This window comes from Natator depressus, chromosome 1 (genome assembly GCF_965152275.1).
Source record: "Natator depressus isolate rNatDep1 chromosome 1, rNatDep2.hap1, whole genome shotgun sequence".
Lineage (NCBI taxonomy): Eukaryota > Metazoa > Chordata > Testudines > Cheloniidae > Natator > Natator depressus.
Window position 1 is genome coordinate 229572354 of NC_134234.1, and position 23737 is coordinate 229596090.

A 23737-nucleotide genomic window follows, 5' to 3' on the forward strand; every position below is an offset into this window, starting at 1 on the left:
GCCCCAGGAAACTCACTTAACACTGTTTGTCCCAAAAGTCCATTCTTGTCTGGCACATTGTTCAGTATTGTCCTCTGAAGTTCAAAACACTTCCCAGAGTTCACATTACATCAGCCCCCCAGAGAGGTGACACATAATACCGTCCCACAATACCTAACCTTTGCATTAATATAAGACTCCAGAGATACTTAAACTTAATTCAACAGTGTCTCAAGGATACTGCAGGAAACTGCATGATCTGTCACACTAATCACTTCTGCTTTCTAAATGTTCACACTGCTTTGTCCAATACAGCACATCTGAAACAGTGTTGCCCACACGATTTTAGCATCCAACATCTAATTAGAGATTAAGTGCCCAACTCTGCCTGTTTTATATGTTAAGGGAGAATTTGGTCTCAAATCCTTTATACTTATACTCTATGAAGGCTGGAATTCTGGTTTTCAAACAGCATAAAACACTGATATTTAGTTTTAGTAATTCTCAAAGACAGAGGCCACTAAACAGCACTCAAGATTTAAAGTACGGATAAAAAGCAAATCAACAGTATCAGAATGTGATTGTTAAGGTTCAACATTTCACAACCAAAAATGTGCAACTGTCTGAGTATATAAAGCACCTGTTTCCAGCCTGATGGTTTGTGGAATATCAGACCAAAAATGATATCAAAAGTACCTCGGGGTCACAGACTAGTGTTTTCAGGGAAACAAATCTTGAATTGAACACAGACAAATCCAGACCTCATTTTTATGGTTCATTTCTTGGGGAGGGATAGAGAGGGTGCCCTAATGAAAAGAAAATCTGGGAATGAATTTCCCTTATTCAGTACTTGGATTTAGGAGAATGGATAATACCAAATGTTAACTCCTCCTCCTGTGTGAATTGAGTATCTTAGTAGGGATTGCCTCACACACACACACACACACACACACACACACACACACACACACACACACACACACACACACACACACACACACACAGCAAGATTGGAGAAAGTTTCCATGCATAGCTGGAAAATCATAACCACTGGAAATGAGGACTCCTTAGGAGAATGAAGCATGTTTGAAAGTTAAATTTTATTTGTTCATAAGGTCTGCACATTACAACAAGCATATGTTTAGTTGCTGTGGACAAAAGCTCATTTCACTTTTGGAAGATCAATGAAATATTAGCTCCAGAGATGGACAGTAACTAGAAAGCCAATATATGCACACTCTATGCAGTTTTTATACTGCTGGAAGTTAACATTCATAGATTACAGATCCTTGAGATCTTTCTGGATGCTCCACAATGTATCTGCACTCTTCTTGAGTTGAGCCACCTCCTCATCCTTCAGCTTTTGGTTGATTACGCTTGTTAATCCAGAGGCACTTAACACACAAGGAAGGCTCAAGAAGACTTCATTCTCTATGCCATACATGCCCTGCCACAAACAAACAGAAAGTAGATCAAACAGGACACTAAAAACCAAAATCTGCTTTCAGTTACATTGGCCTAAACCCAGAGTAAACCCATTGACCTCAGAGTTATTTTAGAGTTGCACCAATGTGACTGAATGTAGCATTTGCCCTTAGCTTGAAAATATAGCTAGTTAGAAACCCTTACAATAAAATGATTGGCATTCCTGAGATTGGCTTTGAGATGAAAGGAGCAACAGTTCAAAGTACCCACAACCTCTGCTCTGTCGGGGGACCTAGAGTTGGCTGGTGCAGCCCCCAAAATGTTGATTCAGCTCCCCTCCCAGACAACCTCTGCCAAGAAGATCATATGGAGTCCCAGCTGGAATTTTAGAGTTATTTTCAAACCTTTGGGGCAAATCCTCCCTCAGATTCAGCTGCACTCCACCAGAGAAAATTTGGCCCACAAATTAAAATTTTGCACTGGGTAAAGGCAATACATTCTCTTGACAATTCCCGGGGGGAGTGGGGGGGGGGGAGAGGAGGAGGAGGAAGAAAGGTCATCTCAGTTAGTGGACTTCAAACCTACAATAGTAATTTCCATTATAATACTATCTCTAGTTCTTTTCAAGTTCATAGAGTAGTATCATTTTACAAGGATTCCTTCACCAAGAATTTAGCAAATTCAGTAGAGTCCATGCACATATAACACAGTTATCATACCAGAATAAACTACAGCAGCTGACTTAACAGCCTCTCTTACCTTCACCATGGTTGACACTGGGTGAACCCGGCACAGATTTTTCAGCATAGACTCAATTAGATCAGCAACACTAAAGCCAATGGCCCAGTTAGTGTATCCTTTAAGTTTTATCACTTCATAGGCACTAAGAGAAAGGTGAAGAAGACACAATTATATATATTAAGGTGGCTTTCAAGACATTTTCTGAATACTACATCAGTCTTGAGGTAACGTTTTAAAATGGCTGAAGTACTGCAATACATTTAGATATAGAACTTAATATCCTTACTCAATAATATTTTAGCACGGGGAGATGAGTGGAGTTTGCATAATCCATATTTTCAATATGTTAATCCAATTATACTAGTGCTAGGTATTACACAGTACATATTCTAATAATGGTAAGAACAGGGTACTGTTTTGTGATGGTAAGCAGAGAATATAAAAACACAGATTCTTTACTTTAGTCAATGAAATCATTGCAGCAAAGAATTGGAATGACACTGTCTAGCTAATAAATTTTATACATTTTATATATACATACACACAAAAACTCCTAAAAAGTCAACATCACACACTGAGTATGCACATATCAAAGACACCAATATTTAATACTTTTAACCTTGGCGTTTCTGGATACTTTACAAAAGCATTCTCTTCATTTTATAAATGGGGCAAGTAAAGCAGAGAAGGGGTAAGTGGCTTGCCCAACTTTATAAAAGGAAGTCAAGGAGAGAGCCAGACACGGAATCCAAATTTTCTGACTCCAATTCTTCTACTCTTCCCACAGGACCATACTGTCTCCTGATAAACACACAAAAAGAAAAGGAGTACTTGTGGCACCTTAGAGACTAACCAATTTATTTGAGCATAAGCTTTCGTGAGCTACAGCTCACTTCATCGGATGCATACAGTGGAAAATACAGTGGGGAGATTTTATATACACAGAGAACATGAAACAATGGGTGTTACCATACAGACTGTAAAAAGAGTGATCAGGAAAGGTGAGCTATTACCAGCAGGCAGGCGGGGGGAGAAACGACCTTTTGTAGTGATAATCAAGGTGGGCCATTTCCAGCAGTTTATAAGGACAGTAGGAGGGGAAATAAACAAGGGGAAAGGCTGACAAAGGAGGTGCTGTCGTCATCATGAATAGGTCAGAATATGAACAAAGGCTGCTAGGCAGCTCTCCAACACCATTTTCTACAAGCCATTACCCTCTGATCCCACTGAGGGTTACCAACAGAAACTACACCATCTGCTCAAGAAACTCCCTGAAAAAGCACAAGAACAAATCTGCACAGACACACCCCTAGAACCCTGACTAGGGGTATTCTATCTGCTACCCAAGATCCATAAACCTGGAAATCCTGGAAACCTGGAAATCCCCATCATCGCAGGCACTGGCACCCTGACAGCAGGATTCTCTGGCTACGTAGATTCCCTCCTCAGGCCCTATGCTACCAGCACTCCCAGCTATCTTCGAGACACCACTGACTTCCTGAGGAAACTACAATCCATCAGCGATCTTCCTGAAAACACCATCCTAGCCACTATGGATGTAGAAGCCCTCTACACCAACATTCCACACAAAGATGGACTACAAGCTGTCAGGAACACTATCCCCGATAATGTCACGGCAAACCTGGTGGCTGAACTTTGTGACTTTGTCCTCACCCGTAACTATTTCACATTTGGGGACAATGTATACCTTCAAATCAGCGGCACTGCTATGGGTACCCGCATGGCCCCACAGTATGCCAACATTTTTATGGCTGACTTAGAACAACGCTTCCTCAGCTCTCGTCCCGTAATGCCCCTACTCTACTTGCGCTACACTGATGACATCTTCATCATCTGGACCCATGGAAAAGAAGCCCTTGAGGAATTCCACCATGATTTCAACAATTTCCATCCCACCATCAATCTCAGCCTGGACCAGTCCACACAAGAGATCCACTTCCTGGACACTACGGTGCTAATAAGCAATGGTCACATAAACACCATGCTATACCGGAAACCTACTGACCACTATTCTTACCTACATGCCTCCAGCTTTCAACCAGACCACACCACATGATCCATTGTCTACAGCGAAGCTCTATGATACAACCGCATTTGCTTCAACCCCTCAGACAGAGACAAACACCTACAAGTTCTCTATCAAGCATTCTTACAACTACAACTCCCACCTGCTGAAGTGAAGAAATAGACTGACAAAGCCAGAAGAGTACCCAGAAGTTACCTACTACAGGACAGGCCCAACAAAGAAAATAACAGAACGCCACTAGCCGTCACCTTCAGCCCCCATCTAAAACCTCTCCAACGCATCAAGGATCTACAACCTATCCTGAAGGATGACCCATCACTCTCACAGATCTTGGGAGACAGGCCAGTCCTTGCTTACAGACAGCCCCCCAACCTGTAGCAAATACTCACCAGCAACCACACACCACACAACAGAAATACTAACCCAGGAACCTATCCTTGCAACAAAGCCCGTTGCCAACTGTGTCCACATATCTATTCAGGGCACACCATCATAGGGCCTAATCACATCAGCCACACTATCAGAGGGCTCGTTCACCTGCGCATCTACCAATGTGATATATGCCATCATGTGCCAGCAATGCCCCTCTGCCATGTACATTGGCCAAACTGGACAGTCTCTATGTAAAAGAATAAATGGACACAAATCAGACATCAAGAATTATAACATTCAAAAACCAGTCGGAGAACACTTCAATCTCTTTGGTCACTCGATTACAGACCTAAAAGGGGCAATTCTTCAACAAAAAAAACTTCAAAAACAGACTCCAACGAGAGACTGCTGAATTGGAATTAATTTGCAAACTGGATTCAATTAACTTAGGCTTGAATAAAGACTGGGAGTGGATGGGTCATTACACAAAGTAAAACTATTTCCCCTTGTTTATTTCCCCTCCTACTGCCCTTGTAAACTGCTGGAAATGGCCCATTTTGATTATCACTACAAATGGTGTCCCCCCCCCCCCCCTTGCTGGTAATAGCTCACCTTTCCTGATCACTCTTGTTACAGTCTGTATGGTAACACCCATTGTTTCATGTTCTCTGTGTATATAAAATCTCCCCACTATATTTTCCACTGTATGCATCCGATGAAGTGAGCTGTAGCTCACGAAAGCCTATGCTCTAATAAATTTGTTAGTCTCTAAGGTGCCACAAGTCCTCCTTTTCTTTTTACGGATTCAGACTAACACGGCTGCTACTCTGAAACCTGATAAACACACACACACACTGATCCTGTAAATCCTGCATTAGTCTTTACTCATATAGTTAGCTGTCCCATTTACGTCAATGAGGCTAATTCAGTGAGTAAGGACTATTCGTAGGAGAAAACACATGCTGGATGTGGCCCTGAAAGAGTTGGGGATCATCTACATACAGATGTTGCCCTGGTTTAACTGAAGGCATGATGTTAAACCATCTACTTAAACCAGTGTAACTTTATGTTTAGATCAGGTCTTCTTACATTTGCAAATGCAAACACCCAAATGAATGTGCAGTCAAGATCTACTGAAAGTGATTAAAGTGGAAAAAAAGTGCTTTAGACACTTGTAACATCACGCTCCACCTTATTCCCCATTCACTGTACCTGTCAACCACCAGTTTGTGGACTTCCTTCCAATTCTCACTGTCTCTGTCAGTACCCATGGCCGGGTTAAGCTCCTGGAGGGAAACTCCTGCCACATTCACTCCACTCCAAACAGCCACTGTAATACATGTCAGAGAGAGTATGTAAGTTTCAGTTACGATTACAATTCCTCCCCTCTCCACTTTGTTCAGGTTTTGGCCTTTTATTTGATAGGCAAAGTAGCAGCTAAGATGGTATTGTATCTGTTATTATTTCACTGTACTGGGTTCCAAGAGCTCTGGTAGGTGAGAGGGGAAAATGCTATAAAATGATTAGCATCATATCTGTCAATATTTTAATTACAATGCTCTCTGCCCTTTGAAGGGTTAACAACTTGCTCTTAATATTTATTTTGGTTTGAAATCTGGAAGACAGTTTATAACCCTAGGAAATGGATATTTGCCCCACCTCAACTGTAACTCCTAAAAATGTATTTATTTTAGATACTGCTTTGGGAGGCATTGGCAAGGCAACAACAGAGAGAAATTAGTGCTTGTTGATCCACACAGAGGCACTGGGGTCTGTCTCCATGAAGGCTGCTCACTCATCCTCCTGTCTTGAGCATAGAGAGTGGAACACATCTATCTACAAAGGAAGAGGATTCATGTGAGCCCCAGAATGGCAATTCCCTCATATAACACAAACTTCAGTGGCGAGGGAGAACTCATCCTCTGATCCATTAAGGTCCGGTGAACACTGATAAATGCGGGGAAGGGGGAAGCAGCCATACACAGAAGCAGTAAGTATGATCACAAAGTGTTTGCATACAATCAGCCAAATTCTGCCCTTCGTTATGGAACTGCATACTGGTGTCTGTAAACCCAGACGTGGGTCTTCTGTTTGTTATCATCTTTTATTATTATTCTCTTTAAATAGTATTGAGAAATATACACCAAAATACTGTTTGTATTTGACTTAAATCAGAACTTCTCAGCATTTTTGGTGATTTACAGTAATAGAAACTCTGCTGTTAACCTGCCGAGAATAAATATTGCAGTCTCAAAAGAGCGTTACTGAAATCACAGGCAACTACTGAGTGACCAGTAACTCAGGTTCAGCTTCAGACGGAAGAAAGAGTTGGTATTTTCAAAATAAGATTCAACTACATATCTTCCATTATTCTTTGAAAATCTCAACCACAGTCATTGTTATGGGACACAGAGGTTTTTTTATTTATATATTTATAAAGGCTGGAATTAGTGGTTAGTGATCCATAATTTTACATAGACCACCATAAAAGAATATGAGAGGGGGAGTGGGTATGACATTAAAAAAATAAACAACTGTTCCATCATTTGAGAAATTAGATCTGGTACTCCCACATACACAGAAAACAGCTGACCAAGTATCAGCACGTACCAGCTCTTTCAGGACTTTCCACCACTTTCGAGGGCATTAGCTATTTATCTGTGTTTCTCATTCCAAAAGACAGCAGACGTGTTTCCTTACCACTAGAATCACCATGTTCTCCTAAGATCCAGCCATGGCAGCTGGTGGGGTGAATGCCAAGTTTTTCAGCCATCAGATGGCGAAATCTAGCTGAATCTAGATTGCAACCACTTCCAATCACACGATGTTTGGGCAGCCCACTTAGCTTCCAGGTGACATAGGTCAATATATCCACTGGAAAAGAGAATAAAGACAATGAGGTGATTAACTTAGCCATATACCGATTTACTTAAATTACTGCCTTACTGCCTCTTATGAGTCAGAGAAACAGAGTGTGCAGCTTGGTTCACTTGTATAAAGCATCTTGGGCCTAACCGGAGTAGAGGATAGAATAGCTTATCTCACTTGTGGAATCTTGGGGCTCTGTTTGCAATTATAAAAGCCATTTTTTAGGAGTTCACTGGAGGGTATGTCCTGGAGGCTAAAATCAGGAGACGTTTCTCCTCGGTATGGCTGGAAAGAAATTGGGCCCCGTGGGCACAGGAACTGAGTTAGGCTAGTTAAATATTCCAGGGAGTTTGTTGTGTTTGGAGATCTTGCCTTCCACTTGAGAATCTAACTTAAATGTGCCTCAAGTAAATGGATTTATAGTAAAACATATCTGAATTTTCAAAGGCACATTTCTTGTTTCATATAATTTGCAATATATTTTGTACAGAAAAACAAGATACTTCTGCGTAAAACTGTGTCTTTGGACGAGGACTGCCTAATTTACATCACGGCACTAAGTGATTTCTGTGGATTAGACTGTATGGTGCTACTATATTTTCAGGCAGCTCAAATTAAGGAGCTATTTGGGAATGGTCCAAAAAAACCTAAATACATAAACTAAAGGGGTAAAGAAACTAGAACAGTATCCAAGAAAGACAGGCAATGGTAATGACAAGTCCTGCCTTAGAACCAAATGACTGGACTTCAAAGGCCAATAATTTGTTTTGGGAGTTACATAACTTGCAAAACTCAGGTCCCAAGTGCCTGTAGTGCAGACATGGTGCAAGTTATTGCTGTGCAAATGACAGCCCATCTCCTGATTAGCCATGGCTGCACAAACAGCCACCAGGCAGATTACTCCTGATCCTGTCAGGACTCATCTACTCAAAACAGGGGGCAGAATGTCAGGGATATACATCCTAATCCATGTGGGCCAGGCACCCAGATCCACTGTACTGTACCACCATCCATAGTTCCAACCACAGAAGATGGGGAAAGTAGGAGCACTACAAGTTTGGTGAAAGCATAGGGCACAGTAAAAAACAAACAAACAAACAAACAAACAAACAAAACCCCACAACACATACTTCTCCTCTCCCAGCACTTTTTGGTGAGCGACAGCCAATTTAATCTTTGAATAACTTTTATAAATAGGAATGTGAAACTTTCATCTATATTAAGCTGTTATAGTTGGGTTTCACTTACTGAGGTAGCAGCTTAAAAAACCATCAGCGCATGTGAAATGGTGCACCTCTGGCTCTAGAGAATATCTAACCTTACTGTAAGAATGCTATTATGACACCCTACTCCCATGCTTCCTAACTGATGGCACATTCTTGAGTGATGTATTGCTCAGCTTGGGTCTAAACGAACCTGAGCAGAATAGCAGGCATAGCTTGTCGTTTCTCTCTCTCAGGTATTTCTGGTGTCTATAAATGTGTATTAATGGCCAGTCTGGATCCTCCAGTGCAAAAGCTATAGTGTGAACATGTACAATCTTTTGTATCCTAATGCACTCTCTAGTACATATTTACTCAAATGCTTCTATTCTAACTTTACTTCCCCAGACAATCTCAGTAAAAGCGAAGTTAAGGAGTGTGCGGAACAGAAATCCAGGATGTCTGAAGTTTGTCCTCAACGCACAAACTTTTCCTGAAACTATATTCAAGGAAATTTTTAATTTTACATTTCAGTATTGTGTTTGTGATCAGTCAATGATGTTAATACATTCTCAAGCTGGATTTGTCATTCAGACAGATAGCCATATCTTTGCATCTGGATGCTTAGGTGCTCATAAAAGCTAAAATTAAACAAGTTAAAAAAAAGGAATGATTGAAATTGCACCTTCTTTCACACTCATGGTTCTGAGCCAGGCTGCTTAAACTACCAGCAGCTTTTAAGCCAATATATGTAGAGCTCTGAAACATAATAAATGTCAAACAGGGTTTTCAAGCACAGTTCAAAGTCCAGCATACACAGGGCAGCCACAGTAAATGTAAATCATGTTTGCATTTCACCACTAGTAGCGGTCACCACAAAACTCTCTCTATACAGAAGACACACATTTCTACATACTTACTACTGTAACTAGGCAGAACTTCAAATTAAAGACCAGTTCTACAAAACTCATGAATTCTACTTTGTAAATTAAAACACTGTTTTACCTGGGTTGGAAACCACAAGGATGGTGCAATTGGGACTATACTTGATAATCTGAGGAATAATAAATTTGAAGACATTCACATTCCTCTGGACCAGGTTCAGGCGACTCTCCCCTTCTTGCTGACGAACTCCTGCAGTTACTACCACAATCTTAGAATTAGCTGTGACAGCATAATCTATAGAGGAGAAGGGGAGAAAGATACAGAACACAGTTGAATAAAGTCACGTCAAGAGCAATGTGCAACTACAGACAGCTCTAAATAGCTCCACCTCTGTGTAAAATACTCTGGCCAGAAATGAAAAATGTTCAATCTCAATAGGTCCACACAATTTCTTAGGAGATGGTGTTGTTATCTACTGATCAAATCAGGACATAGAGATTTAGGGTTCTGGTCTCAACTTTGCAGTTCTGTAGCTTTGGATAAGTCATTTAGCACCTCTGGGCCTCAGCTTTCTCACCTATAAAATAAGGTTAGTATTTTCTCCACCTCTCAGGGATTCTGAGGTTTCTTTAATATCTGTTTTATGATTCTTGGTTGAAATCCACTACAGATGCACAGTTCAGTGTTAATTAGTGATGGGAAAAGGAGAAGTGATTTAGATTTTGAAAAATCGAAGTGGTTCCAGTTTTAGCGGAATGCCCCTCATTTGTTTAAATATGTTATCTGCTCTTTTCCCCTAAGTCTTAACCTAAACCTCAACTTTCACAGGTAACATCAAGCCCTGAGTTTGTTGCCAGAATGCAAGACCCTGAGTGTGTTCCCATTATTGTGTAAATTTACAGTATATCTGTATTTTAAAAGATTCCAAGTTTACCTTTGTCTGCCACAATCTTATGAGTTTGGAGGAACAAGCTCCCATGTTGCAGATCCATCATTTCTCCTTTTAGTTTGTCTTCCAAAACATCAACCAGAGCAAGCTCATCACAAAGACTCTGTGCGGGGAGTGGAGGGAATACAATATTGATATCACACAAAGGGCTCACTGTGTATTATTATATTATTGTTTTTCAAAGCTTCCTTTGTTGAGTTAAACTACATCATTACTTTTTATATGGAGCTCTTTATAGAGTATATTGATGTCACACTCTGGTAAAGAATCTCTTCTGAATCACTAGACCAAAAATGGGAGCATGGGACAGTTCTGATGGTGAAGACACATAAAAACACTCTCCAGTAGCAAAAGTATTATAAACCCTTATTAAAGCACAGTAAAAGTTTACTATTCAGGTTACATTTCCCACTTCCCTGTTCAGAAGGAAAAGACACAAACCCTTACTCTGGAGCTTCCCCTTTGTCATTTAGACACTACAAGATTTTAGGCTACGTCTACACTAGAGTCCTTACAGTGGCACAGTTGTACCGATGCACTTGCGCCACTGTAAGCTTTCTCGTGTAGCTGCTCTATGCCAACGGGAGAGTTCTCCCATTGACATAATTAAACCACTGCCAATGAGGAGCAGTAGCTCTATCAGTGGGAGAAGCTCTCCTGCTAACATAGCACCATGCACACTCCCACTTATGTCGGCAAAACTTACGTTGCTCAGGGGTGTTTTCTTCCACACCCCTGAGTGACATAAGTTTTGCTGACATATGTGGGAGTGTAGACATGGCCTTAGTTATTTACTTAGAAAAATATGCTGAACTCTCTGTACTAGTTGTAAGAATTACATTCTGCTCTATATCCAAGCAAGACAGTATTTCAAGTATTTGCGCCAGATTTTTGATGGAAAACTCACATTGCTTTCAGTTACCTCAAATTAACATTCAGTGACAGAATACTGCTTCAACCAGCTTAATCAAAGTTTTAATTAAAATTGGACACGGTCAAAAGTTTTCACAAAAAATATTCACCATATTTTGACCAGCTCTAAATCAGAACTGTTCCTAATTCTCCCCACCTGGACTGCTAAAACAGTGTCAATTTGTTAAACTTAAGTTCAGCCACATTTGGTTGTTGTCCAGCAGGGGGAGATTGGGAGATAGTTTCAAAAGTTCTCCCACTCCCCAAACTTTCAGAGATTTTAGAGGCGTGATAGACACTTTCTACTTCAATGACTAAAATATGAGATGCTTTTAGGATTTAATCTCCCTCTGGCAGATACACTTGGTTGTGGCAGTGGTGGTTTGGGTTTTCTGTTACTGTTTTGTTGTTGCTGTTGTAGAAACTTTGGCATCACTTGTATAGCTTGTCATGCCAATAAAAGTATATTGAAACTCTGTTCAGGACTTCTCTCTACTACTGCCCTATGTGCCGAAGTCCATTTGAAAATGGGCATCTTAAGTCACCTGGGTGACTCTGAAAACTTTACCCTCAAGCAAGCATCTCTGTCTTGTCTGCTCCTCTTAAAATTGATAATAGGTTCCTGTATCATTATGAGGCTTGACTGGTTAGTGTTTGCAAAGTGCTTTGAAAATAGAAAGACTTGAAGCAAACATAACATGACACTATCTATATTTTTAAAAGGCATCTCAAATTCAGTAACACAGAATATGTGTATTAAAATTTAAAAGTATGTATTTTAAAACCATGTTAGTTACAAATCACTTTATTTTACTGCACTCAGAGCAAATTCTTTCCACAGCCAATACCACCAACTATTGCAGGAAAATTCCAAGGGCTTGTACTTGAGTCTTGCTTCATTTTAAAAATCATTTGCAGGGCCAAACTCTGATCTCAGTTATATGAATGTAAATCAAGAATAACTCCAGTGAAGTAGGTTGATTACACAGGTGTAAAACTGATAAAAATGAGTGAAATCAGAATTAGGCCTATAAAATCTACATCTACGTTCTTTTAAAGATCTAGGACATTTAGATACTTGATCTTGTGACCCTTTTTATCTTAGTAGACCCAATGAAGTTAGGAGCCAAATTCTTCTCTCATGAAACCAGAGTATATCTGGAATAGCTCTAATGGCTTTGCTGGATTGATACTGGTGTATTCTAGAGAGGAATTTGGCTCAATGGTAGCACTCACATAAATAAAGCCTACAAGATAAGACACAGATACAGCTTAAATGCTTTTACAAAAAGATATAGTTCACCTTTAAAGCTGTGGCAAAAGTATTTCAAGTTCTTCTGAAAAAGCACACAGGTCTCAATGACTTCTTATTGCTAACTAGAAGCAGAGGTGAAAAACACAACCTCCTTCAAGAATAAAATTAACACCACTCATGTGTATATTAAATGAGATGCTATACCAGAAAAATGAACTCTGAACAATAATTTTAATAATGTCACATGGATGGTGATGAATTTGATGTGCTAAAAAGAATCAAACTCATCGCACATACACCTGATTTTAAGATAATACTGGGTAAGTGCAAAATTTAGGCTACGGCTTAATTGAAGGCAGTATGCATTTTGTGGAGTCCAACAGTCTGAGAGTTCATAAAGCAAGGCACAATTAACAAGATGGCTCAACGCCCACCAACAGTTTGTTCCAAACATGTTTTTAAATTCCAAGTGGAATTTGTAAGGAAGAGATGCCAATTCTGAGCCGAAATGCTGGAGGCAGCCATCTTGATGAAAAGTGATGCCATTTGTTCCACTGACAGAATAGAAGCCCAGTGAAAGGGACTAAATCCATCCAGCTATAAACTGGCTTAAAATTTGTAAGGGTCAATTTCTACCACTAGTTATGCACATGCAACTCACATTGACTTCAATGGGAGGGGCATGCCAGTGATTCCTAGGGTGGAATCTGACACTGTAAAGAGCTCTTCTTAGGACTATAAACCAGTATGCATCCTTCTTTAATAAAGAGGTTAACAGTCACTTCTACTGGGTTCCCACTCTGCCAGGCTTACAGATATCATTGCTTTTCCAGCAAGAATGATGCTGAGTTCAGATGGAGAAAGACAAGCACAATGTGTTGTTTTTTTAAAAAACATCCTGAGGATATTTCATGATGAATTAATGATTTGGCATGAGATTTCATACTTCCACATGATTGAACTGGTTTTCTATCACTATTGGTAACATGAAAAATAACTATAACTTTTTATTTATGACATCTGTGCATGGTTAATATCACTGTTTTCCTTGCATGGTACATCAGTTTCTCCCTTGCTGAGCAGTCTCTTCTAAACATCTACAGGGGAGGAGAAAAACCTTTGAACGGTTTTAAAGGAATTTTTAAAAAATAGCCTGATGACATATTTCAGAGTAGCAGCCATGTTAGTCTGTATTCGCAAAAAGAAAAGGAGTACTTGTGGCACTTTAGAGACGAATAAATAAATGCTCAAATAAATTTGTTAGTCTCTAAGGTGCCACAAGTACTCCTTTTCTTCCTGATGACATACTATTTTAAAAGTACAGTACCAGAAACAGTGAATTTTCTTAAGTTTTTTTTTAAAGTCAAGTTAATAGAAGGTGGATCAGTATTTCCCCCCTAAAATCATGAATTAACTAGTGTTCGTCTTATTATATGTAGATGATATGGGTCCATTATCACAAACATCAATGGGAGTAAAATGTATATTAAATGCATTTGGTTTACACTGTCAACAGAGGGCCTTTCGCTAAATTACTCCAAAACTAAAGTAAATGATTTTAGTTGAAGGTGGAGGTTGCATAAATGGAAGATTGATGGGCAATATATTCAACAAATTAGTTCTTTTGCCTACCTGGGTATCTGGTTCTCCGAAAATGGATTGTGGGATAAACATATTCGGGCAACAAAAGAGACGGCCTCAAATTCAATGCAAGCAGTGTTACATTACACCGGAACTCATGGGGACAACTTAATTGCACCAGCCTTTAGACTATTTGAGGCCAGGTGCGCATTGAATTTTTGTATGGCGGAGACATATGGGGATAGAATGATCCCACAGGACTAGAAGTGATCCAAAACAAATTTCTTAGGAAGCTTCTTTGTCTCCCAAATAATATCCTAGCTGCTCTTCTTAGAGCTGAGACAGGTATGATTTCTATTCTGTCCAAAGTGCAATACCGTAATATTAATTTTTGGCTTTGCTCTCATAGTATGCACCCACAGCAGTGGCCAAGGCTATACTTAGAGGAACAGATCAGCAGGGCCTGTTCATGTAAATTTCCTTGGTTAAAGTCCTCTCAGAATTGGGAATGATTAGATTTACATTTAAAAATGCGAAATCCCTAATCGAGTTGAGGTTAGAGGATATTAATAAGCACGGCAGTTGTTTCCATTACAAAGATGTCACCTTGGTTTCCCCTTGTTAACAGGATTCATGGGTATTCCAGATATTTAGACTATTTGTCCAATAGCAAATTAAGGAGGGCTTTTAGAGCTCTCCACTTTCAATCTATGCAGACAGCTTACTTAGAAGGCAGATATGCTGGCACTGAGAAATGTACGCAGCTCTGGACAGGTAGAAGACTTACTCCATTATTTATTATATTGTAATTTGTATTTCCCTTGAGGTCAAAATGTCTATCCATGTTTTTGTTCCAGATGCCTTTTTCTACCACCTCTCAGAAAACAAAATATTTATTAGGAACTGGCAATGTATCTGTGATCCAAGTGGTTACCCTATTTGTGTGGTCAGCTGCTAAAATAAGGAAAAGGAAATTGACATGGTGATTATATGCTTTAATTGGCTTATGTTCTTTTTAATTTGTATGTATGGGTATTTCTGATATTTAAAATTCTGGATTTTGTTTTAAGTTTTACAGTAGTATATTGTATTTTTGATGCGTTGGCCTATGGCTAAGTCACTGTTAATTATTAACTTCTCAAGTTAACTCTATGTCCCTTAAATACATTCTAAAGGTTTAGTGGTATGTGCATGGCTTTGGGCCCTGATCTTGTAAGCTATTCCATACAGAAATGGCCTAGAGAGAGCAATTTGCAGGATCAGGTTCTTAGGGCCAGATATTTAAAGGTATTTAGAGGGATTTTCAAAAGTGCCTAAGCACCTGTCTTCATCTTTAAGTACCTATGTACTTTTCAAAATCTGACCCTCAATAAGTAAGACCCCGATTCAGAAAATGACTTAAGCATATGCTTAAATCTATCCCTACTGACTTTTATTGGGACTTAAGCATATTTAAATTCTTTCCTACAAGGGACTTTAGAGCCAAATTAATCTAAAGACCTAGGTGCTTTAAGTTGCAGATAGGCATCTAGTGAGATTGTCAAAGTAATACAGGCACCTAACTCACATTGAAATCAATATTTTGGAAAATCCCACCAAGTGCCTACCTGCATCTTTAGGTGTCTAAATACCTTTAAAAATCTGGCCCCTAGTTCCCAATTTATTTTTCAAATATAAACGAAGTAAGAAAAAAGGAAACAGCTACTTCCAAACTTCTGCCCACTAAAAACAAAGGGTCAAATTCTGAGGGCCTTACTGAGGGTTTAGTCCGGGGTCGGCAACCTTTTAGAAGCGGTGTGCCGAGTCTTCATTTATTCACTTTAATTTAAGGTTTCGTGTGCCAATACTACATTTTAACGTTTTTAGAAGGTCTCTCTCTCTATAAGTCTATATATTATATAACTAAACTATTGTCGTATGTAAACAAGGTTTTCAAAATGTTTAAGAAGCTTCATTTAAAATTAAATTAAAATGCTGATCTTACACCGCCGGACCGCTCAGCCTGCTGCCGGGACTCTGGCGGGCAAGGGGCTGGCAGCTAGAACCCCAGACTGGCAGCGGGATGAACGCGGCCAGCGGCCGGGACCCCAGACCAGCAGTGGGCTGAGAGGCTCAGTCCGCTGCCAGTCTGGGGTTCCGTCCGCCAGCTCCTGCCAGCCAGGGTCCCGGCTGCTGGCCCCGCTCAGCCCGCTGCCGGTCTGCGGTCCCAGCCCTGTCCACATAGAGTAGGTACCTACCTTCTCCCTGGTTCTGGCCCATTCTCTTCCTCTCTCTGCATTGAGATGAGGGTGGGAGTGCACTGAGAACAGGGCTGGGGGTGAAGGGGCAGGCTGGGGTTTGGGGTGCCGGGTCTGGCCAGGAGCTAGAATGAGGGAGGGAGCTCAGGGTTGGGGCAGGTTTGGGTGTGGAGCACTTACCTGGGCAGCTCCCATTTGGTGCGAGGGGTGCAGGTGGGAATATGGGTGTGTGTGTGCAGGAGCTCCCGTTTGGTGCTCAGGGTGGGGGTGGGGATGTGGGGGATGCAAGAGTCAGGGCATGGGGTGTGGGAGGTGCTGAAGTCAGGGCAGGAGGCTGGGTATGTGTGGGGGGTGCCGGAGTCAGGGCTGGGCTTGTGGGGGGCTGGGATGTGTGGGGGGTGCAGGGGTGAGGGCAGAGGGCTGAGTGTGTGTGAGGAGGGTTCAGGGGTCAGGGCAGAAGGCTGGAGGTGTGGGCTGGGGTTGTGGGGGTGCTCCCAGCCCCCTGCCCTGAGCGGCTCACGGCAGGGGGCTGGAGGGGATATGCCAATTCCACCCCCTTCCCCAAGGTCCCCGGAGCAGAGAGCGCGCTGCGGCTCCACTTTTCCCTCTGGGCTGTCAGCTGATCGGCCGCAGGGAGGGAGAGAAGGAGGGGCAGGAACCCTGCATGCTGGGGGAAGAGGTGAGGGGAGAGGGACGCTTGCCTGCCCTGCAAGGAGAGAGCGGTGGGCGGAGAGGAGCGGGCCGGGCTGGGCAGGATTTTTAATTGCACACTGCTGTCCCTGGCAGACAGCAGTGTGCCATTAAAAATTGGCTCGCGTGCCATAGGTTGCAGACCCCTGGTTTAGTCAGTCCTTAAACAGGCAATGGGAGATCTGCCTGAATACGGGCAACAGGAAACCAGAATCATGATCTGAGAATTTGGCACTCAATTTTAGCTACTTTAAAAATTCTACAGTGAAAGTTGGACAACTAGGCAATAAGGGCTTAAACCAAAGCCTACTGAAGTCAATGGGAGTCTTTTCATTTGGGCCTTGAATCTGGCCCTGGATGAATGAAGAACATAGTAAGTTGACTGTGTATAGTTTTGGTGTCCACAGAACATTTCACAATGATCTCTGGTCTGTCTCCATTTAAGTTCTTTCCCCGCTCTGACAGCCCTGCTATCAAGTAGCGGACTCTGGACTCATTTCCCAAAGGCCTGGAACGTTGGAAGAATCAACAGCAAAAAAAGTTTGGCAAGGTGTTGCAGACCCATTGTACACAAAGCCAACCTGGCGGCCTGCAACGTAGGCAGCTTTGGAAAAGGACAATCAGACCTTTTCCTGAACATGAGACAACTATAAGAGTCAGAGAGGAGAGAAACTGGGAACAAACAGAAGGAGAAGATGAGCCTCACACGGAGCAGAGGGGCTCATTTAGGAGGAATGTACAGAATTAATCAGACTATTCTCACATTAGTCTGTCATATTTATCTCCATTTTCACACAAAGAAGTCAATCAGATTTTGTAGCACAATGACATTCCGATTACTTTCACTCCATATTGTTCTTGAACTATACCTTTCCAAGAATGCTGATGGCACAGGCCATTCCAACTTGGCCAACCCCCACTACAGTGATCTTATTGTTAGGGTGGGTGGATTCTGCTGCAATTGGTGTAATCAGTTTCTCTTGTAAAGTAGCCATTGTATTCTGCAAGAAAAGAGAGACATACAAAACCCTATAGATTAAACCCAATCACATTTCCCAAGTTCTTCATATTAAAAATAGATAGCTACTTTAGCCTCCATCGCTGAAATTTACAAATAAAAGTGCCATATATAGATATACATCTCCAAGTTACTGAAAACAGTCGTTTATATAACCAACTAGGCAGACGCATGAGCATTGCTGGCATTGTCCAATTCCATTTCAAAAATTACACTCTACCCACCTAAAATTGTCACTTTAATTTCATTTGGATACAATGTACTTTTTCCTCTCTATATGCACTGTTGCTGTGAGGTGTTAAGACAGCTGCTTTGTGATAGCTGCATTTCAGTGGTGGGTTAAGAACTACTTATAAGTTTTGTAAAAGCGGCAAAGAGTCCTGTGGCACCTTATAGACTAACAGACGTATTGGAGCATAAGCTTTCGTGGGTGAATACCCACTTCGTCAGATGCATGTTTATAAGTTTGTAAATCTTTTGAAACCTTCTGGATGGAAGGCACTGAATAAATACAGGTTTCAGAGTAGCAGCCGTGTTAGTCTGTACTCGCAAAAAGAAAAAGGAGTACTTGTGGCACCTTAGAGACTTATTTATTAATTACTAATTTATTTGAGCACAAGCTTTCGTGAGCTACAGCTCACTTCATCGGATGCATAAAGTGGAAAATACAGTGAGGAGATTTATATACACATACCCATTTTTTCATGGTCTGTGTGTATATAAATCTCCTCACTGTATTTTCCACTTTATGCATCCGATGAAGTGAGTTGTAGCTCACGAAAGCTTATGCTCAAATAAACTGAATAAATACAGTGCCACTTACTTAAATGGCTCCCCGCTGCTCCCTTCATTCCAAATACATGGCGAGTCTTTTTTGCCTTTGTGGCTTGATGTAGAAATGTTAATATTTCAATCCATTTGCATATAATAAACTGTGCTAGAACTGAGCTAACATGGCATTCATTTTTATTTAGCATCAGAGACCTCTTTTGCTCAACCTGTAAGTTAGCACCACTAAGACTTGTCTTTTATCCTCTGATTCTCTCCCATCGCTCCCCTTCCCACACCAAATATTTAAAGACAGCCTCTATATTAGGTCCCTATGTTTTGTAATCACATACACACAGTCCAATATATATTTGCAAACAGTGACCCTGGTCCTACAAGCTTCTCCATGAGGGCTGACTCCTGCCCGTGCATGAAGCTCCAGCGATGACAACAGGGGATTGGAGCCAGAATTTGTAATTGTGGTTGATCAACTAGATATCTAGGTGACTTGTGTATCAATCTGTGCCAGTCCATGGAGGTAAGTCAAAAATTGTGATTGCCCAAAAGATTTTGGGACCCAAAAATTAGCGATTGCTTTGGAAAATTTGTCCCAATGCTCATGTATTTCTCTTGATCCACATGCAAGTCAAGGGCAAAACAATCTTAAAATCAGCTAATATACTAGAGGCAAGAACTCTTGCATCATTTCAATTCTCAATGTACAATGTTCAAGGAAGTATTTCCTACGGCATACTGGGAATCAGAAGGGGGAAATGAAACCAGACAAAAATATTCATGATACAGAAACAGTGTTGTTTCATTCTCCTTCATATGTTGCAGAAATTGAATGAGTCAGAGGTTTACTAGAAGAGAAAGGATGGTTTCCTGGTTAAGGCATCTGAAGGCTGCCCTGGAGAACTAAATTCTATCCCAGCCTCTGCCACAGAGCTTCTGTGTGATGCTGGGCAAGTTGCTTAAACTAACATTCTCACAGGTGGTCACTATATGCATGTCCCTCATTTTCTGCATGAGCAACATGAGACATGTGGTCCCAAATTTGCAGAAGCGCTGAACACTCACAACTGCAAGTAAACGTGACTGGAGCTTTTTTGAACATTATCAAATGCAATAAAAATGCCAAATACTCTGAAAAAAATCCAGCCCTATGTATCTCAAAATGGATACCCAAAATTAGTGAGCATTTTTGACAATTTTGGCCTTAACCTGTCTGTGCTTCAGTTCCCCATCTGTAAAACAGGGGGAATAACACCAGCAAATCTCACAGGGCTGTTGTGAAGATAAAGTCACGAGTGTTTGTAAAGCATCTGATTCTACGGTGAGAGCACCACAGAAACACCCAGCAGGAAATTAATAATGTAGTGTTCAGTGCAGAATTTGGACGGAAGGCAGAAAATAAGGCCTGAGGCCCAGCTACCCAGTCCCTGAATGAGGCCTGGGGGAAAATAGTATGTGACCATGTAACTAAAGACTGTCTCATAAGGCACTGGGACAAGGGGGCTGGATTGCACAGGCAATCTTAATGTTGCCCTTTTCTAACTTTACCAAAGGGGTGTCCTGTTGGTTTTTGATCGTTTTCCCCCCCCCTCCCCCGCATAGGACCCGCGAGCTCTTCGGGGCAGGATCCGTCTGCTCAGAAAGGACCTAAATGCCCCAAACGTGCCATCCCAGTGACGCTGGAGGGGGGAGGCGAGGTGGCAGCGGGCAGTCAGGGTGGGAGCGGGGGCCACAGGCGTTTCAGCGGCTGGGGCAGTCAGCTCAGGAAGGGTGGAGACGGCCGCTCGCCTCCTGAGTCACGCAAGCCGGGGCGTGAGTCAGGGCAGGATGCGGTTTGCTCTGCGCCTCGCCGGCTCTCGCCATGCCCACAGCCCCTGGAGGCGGCGTCCTCAGCCCACGCTTCGGCTACGGGATCACGTCTTACGGCTCCTCTTTGGTGTAGCGGGCCTGGGCTGCCGCCGCCTCCCCCCACCCCAGGACAGCGCTGCGCGGGCCCGGCCACGCGCCAGGAGGCGGCAGCGGCAGGAGCGGATCCACCCCGTGCGCGCGCAAACGCCAGCCCATCTCTCACTCCTTCTACCCCTACCCCCACCCGCGCCGTGCGCGCGCCCGCCCGCCAGTGGGCTGTGGGCGTGGGTGAGAAGCAACAGCTCGGGCGGCTCAAGGGCACGCGGCTGGTCCCCAGGTCGCTGCACGTGCAGCGGTGCCGAGCGCCCTCGGCACAGCCATCCTTCCCCGCCCACAGGTGGGGGAAGCGCCGGCGTGTTAGCCGGGTGCAGCGGGGTCTAAAGGAGAGACACCCCGCCCGTAGCCAGGCGCTGGAGGGCCCGTCAGGCGGGGCTCACTGCTCCGGCCTCTAGGCCAGAAAAAAGGGGCGCCGGGGGGGGTGTGTATTTTCTCTTCCATGCTGTTCCACACACACACACCCATCCTGGGAGGGAGACACTGCAATGCCATGAGAAAAGCGACCCGTCACCTCCATGATCCATCCTCGCAGACAGCAAGGGGGAGGGAATTTGGCAAAGAAACTGCACCCTTCCCGAAGGGCTCAGTGTTAACCGGGCCTTGTGCAACGGGTGGGTCTGCTGCCTGCATCCCATTGCTCTTTAAATAGCAGCAGCGCTACACTGCAAAGGAGAGGGGACCGCCACCCCCCCCAAAGTGGGATCCCATCCTGCTGCCACCCCATCAAGCGGGCCCTGCGGCTACAAAGGAGCAGGGGAGGGACAGTGCAGCAATGCACAAGGCAGAGGAGAGCCTGACCCTCAAAAGCTGGGGGTTGAGGGGGCTGCACCCCGCCTAGAGGCCCACAAACCAGGCCCGATAAAAGAGAAAAGGGGGGATTCGTCCCTTCCGTTAAAGCCCCTCCCCCCACGAGCAGGGGCCAGCGCAGCCGTACAGCGCGATACCCACCTGTGTGGGGATGGCTCAGCCGGGCTGGGACAGATGGCGCAGGAGGGAGCCGGAGCAGCAGCAGCCTGTGTCGTGCGGAGCTCAGACAATGTCAGCCCCGGCCGCGAGGGAAGAAAGAGGCGGACCCTGCCCAGCTGCTCGGCGTCGTCTCCTCCGGTTACGCTATTGTGATTGGAAACCCGAGCGCTGCCCGCCCCCAGCCTCACTCAATCCCCTTCAAGGACACAGGCGCACGGCTGCAGCCTCCCGCCACGTCCCGGCCCCAAATGGGCCAGCCACTACTTGAGTCACTTTCAGGAAGGGGAAAGGAGGACTTCTGGCACCTTAGGGACTAACATATTTATTTGAGCAGAAGCTTTCGTGAGCTACAGCTCACTTCATCGGATGCATGAAACCTTTCAGGAAGGGGGTTTGGTCGGCGCCCGCAAGGCTGTACAGTGCGGCTCTCTCAAGCCAAAACTTTTCAGCTGCAGAGCGGACCTCTAACCTCTCTGCTGCATGAATGAGTCTTTATAAACCCGGTCCCTACCGCACACCTATTAGAGCGCATCCACAAAACCAGTTTGTATGACCTCCAACGTCAAACCCGCCCTTCCTTCCCCTTCCTCCTGCAGTCTCTCCTTCATTCTGGCTTAACCTTCAACTAGCTTTTTAAAAAGCGTCTTTCTCTTGTGACAAGTAACTTCACAGGGTAGCAAGGAACTGCGACACCAACAGGGCTTGCCTGCAAAATCCAGCTACTAACAGGGTCCCTATCCCTACACTATCCGTGCCTTAAGCACTAATAAATGGATCATCAGGACACGGCTGCCCGAGAGGGAAGTATTACCATCCCCATTTTACTGATGGTGAAGGGAGGCACAGATTGATTAAGTGATTTGCTCAAGGTCACCCAGAATGGTTGTGGCAGAGGCAGAAACTAGCTGTAAGTCCCAGGCCAATGCCTCAATCAGTATCTATTAGTATTTGTATTCCTGTAGTGCCTAGGGGATTCCAGCTGAAATGTGGACCCTGTTATACTAGGCACTGTACAACCATTAAGAGACAGTGCCTGCCCTATCCAGGTACCTCTGATGGCCCCCTTCACATAGTTTCTGATTGCCTCAAAAGTATTATTGAACTTCTCCTCCCAGCATGCTGGTGAAGTGAAGTATTATCCCTATTTTCAGAGGGAGATCTTAGATTATGTGACTTGCCTAAATTCACACAGGATGGCTTTGGCAGAGTAAGGAATTTATCTACTGCAGTGCCTAAACTCTAAGACTATCCCCTGGTTCTCCTATTGCTTTTCCTGCTGTAATAGGTTAGCCTGTCCACACCACAGCTCTGTTTCTGACAAATGTTACGGCATGTCCCAGCACAGTTTACAACTGTGGCCTGACCATTATATCAGAGGAATGCGTTAATTTGTGTTTTGTACTGTCCAACTTGCTATATAAGCTTCTTGGGCAGGGAATCTGGTCATCCTCTATGTCTTGTAAAGAATTAAGCACATCAGCAGCTCATTGAATAATAAAAAAGTAAATCACTGTAGTAATATGAGATGCCTTGCCACTGGGTTACATTTTTGTTCCCACATAGGAACAAATGCAGTTGTATTTTTCATGCTAATAGATACCTGTTTTTACCACTACTGGTCAAAAGAGGACAGGAAGTGTTGCACTGAAAACTCAGCAATATCACTATATTGGAACCAGAAGGGTCCAATAGATACAAACATTTGCATTCTTCTCCAAACACTATTTTCTCTCATGTTCTTTACTTGGTGGAGTAGCTTCTCCTTTCTATGCTTTGAGAGGCGGGACGGAGGGGAGGGCACAGCACTTAATAACATACATTGCCTGTGCCTAGAGGAGATGAGACCTTGGATTCCTATTCAG

The 23737-nt window shown here is 43.1% G+C and overlaps 1 protein-coding gene across 1 annotated transcript; it reads right to left on the minus strand.

The window, feature by feature from the left end:
• Positions 1–1059: 1059 nt before the first annotated feature.
• On the minus strand, positions 1060–22016 carry LDHB (lactate dehydrogenase B). Its single transcript, XM_074937554.1, has 8 exons — positions 21858–22016; positions 18013–18144; positions 10454–10571; positions 9640–9813; positions 7265–7438; positions 5777–5894; positions 2164–2287; positions 1060–1426 (listed from the first exon to the last, which is right to left on the minus strand). Exons 2-8 carry the CDS (start codon positions 18136–18138, stop codon positions 1259–1261), a joined length of 1002 nt encoding a protein of 333 aa, XP_074793655.1. The 5' UTR covers positions 18139–18144; positions 21858–22016; the 3' UTR covers positions 1060–1258.
• Between the last annotated feature and the right edge of the window lie 1721 nt (positions 22017–23737).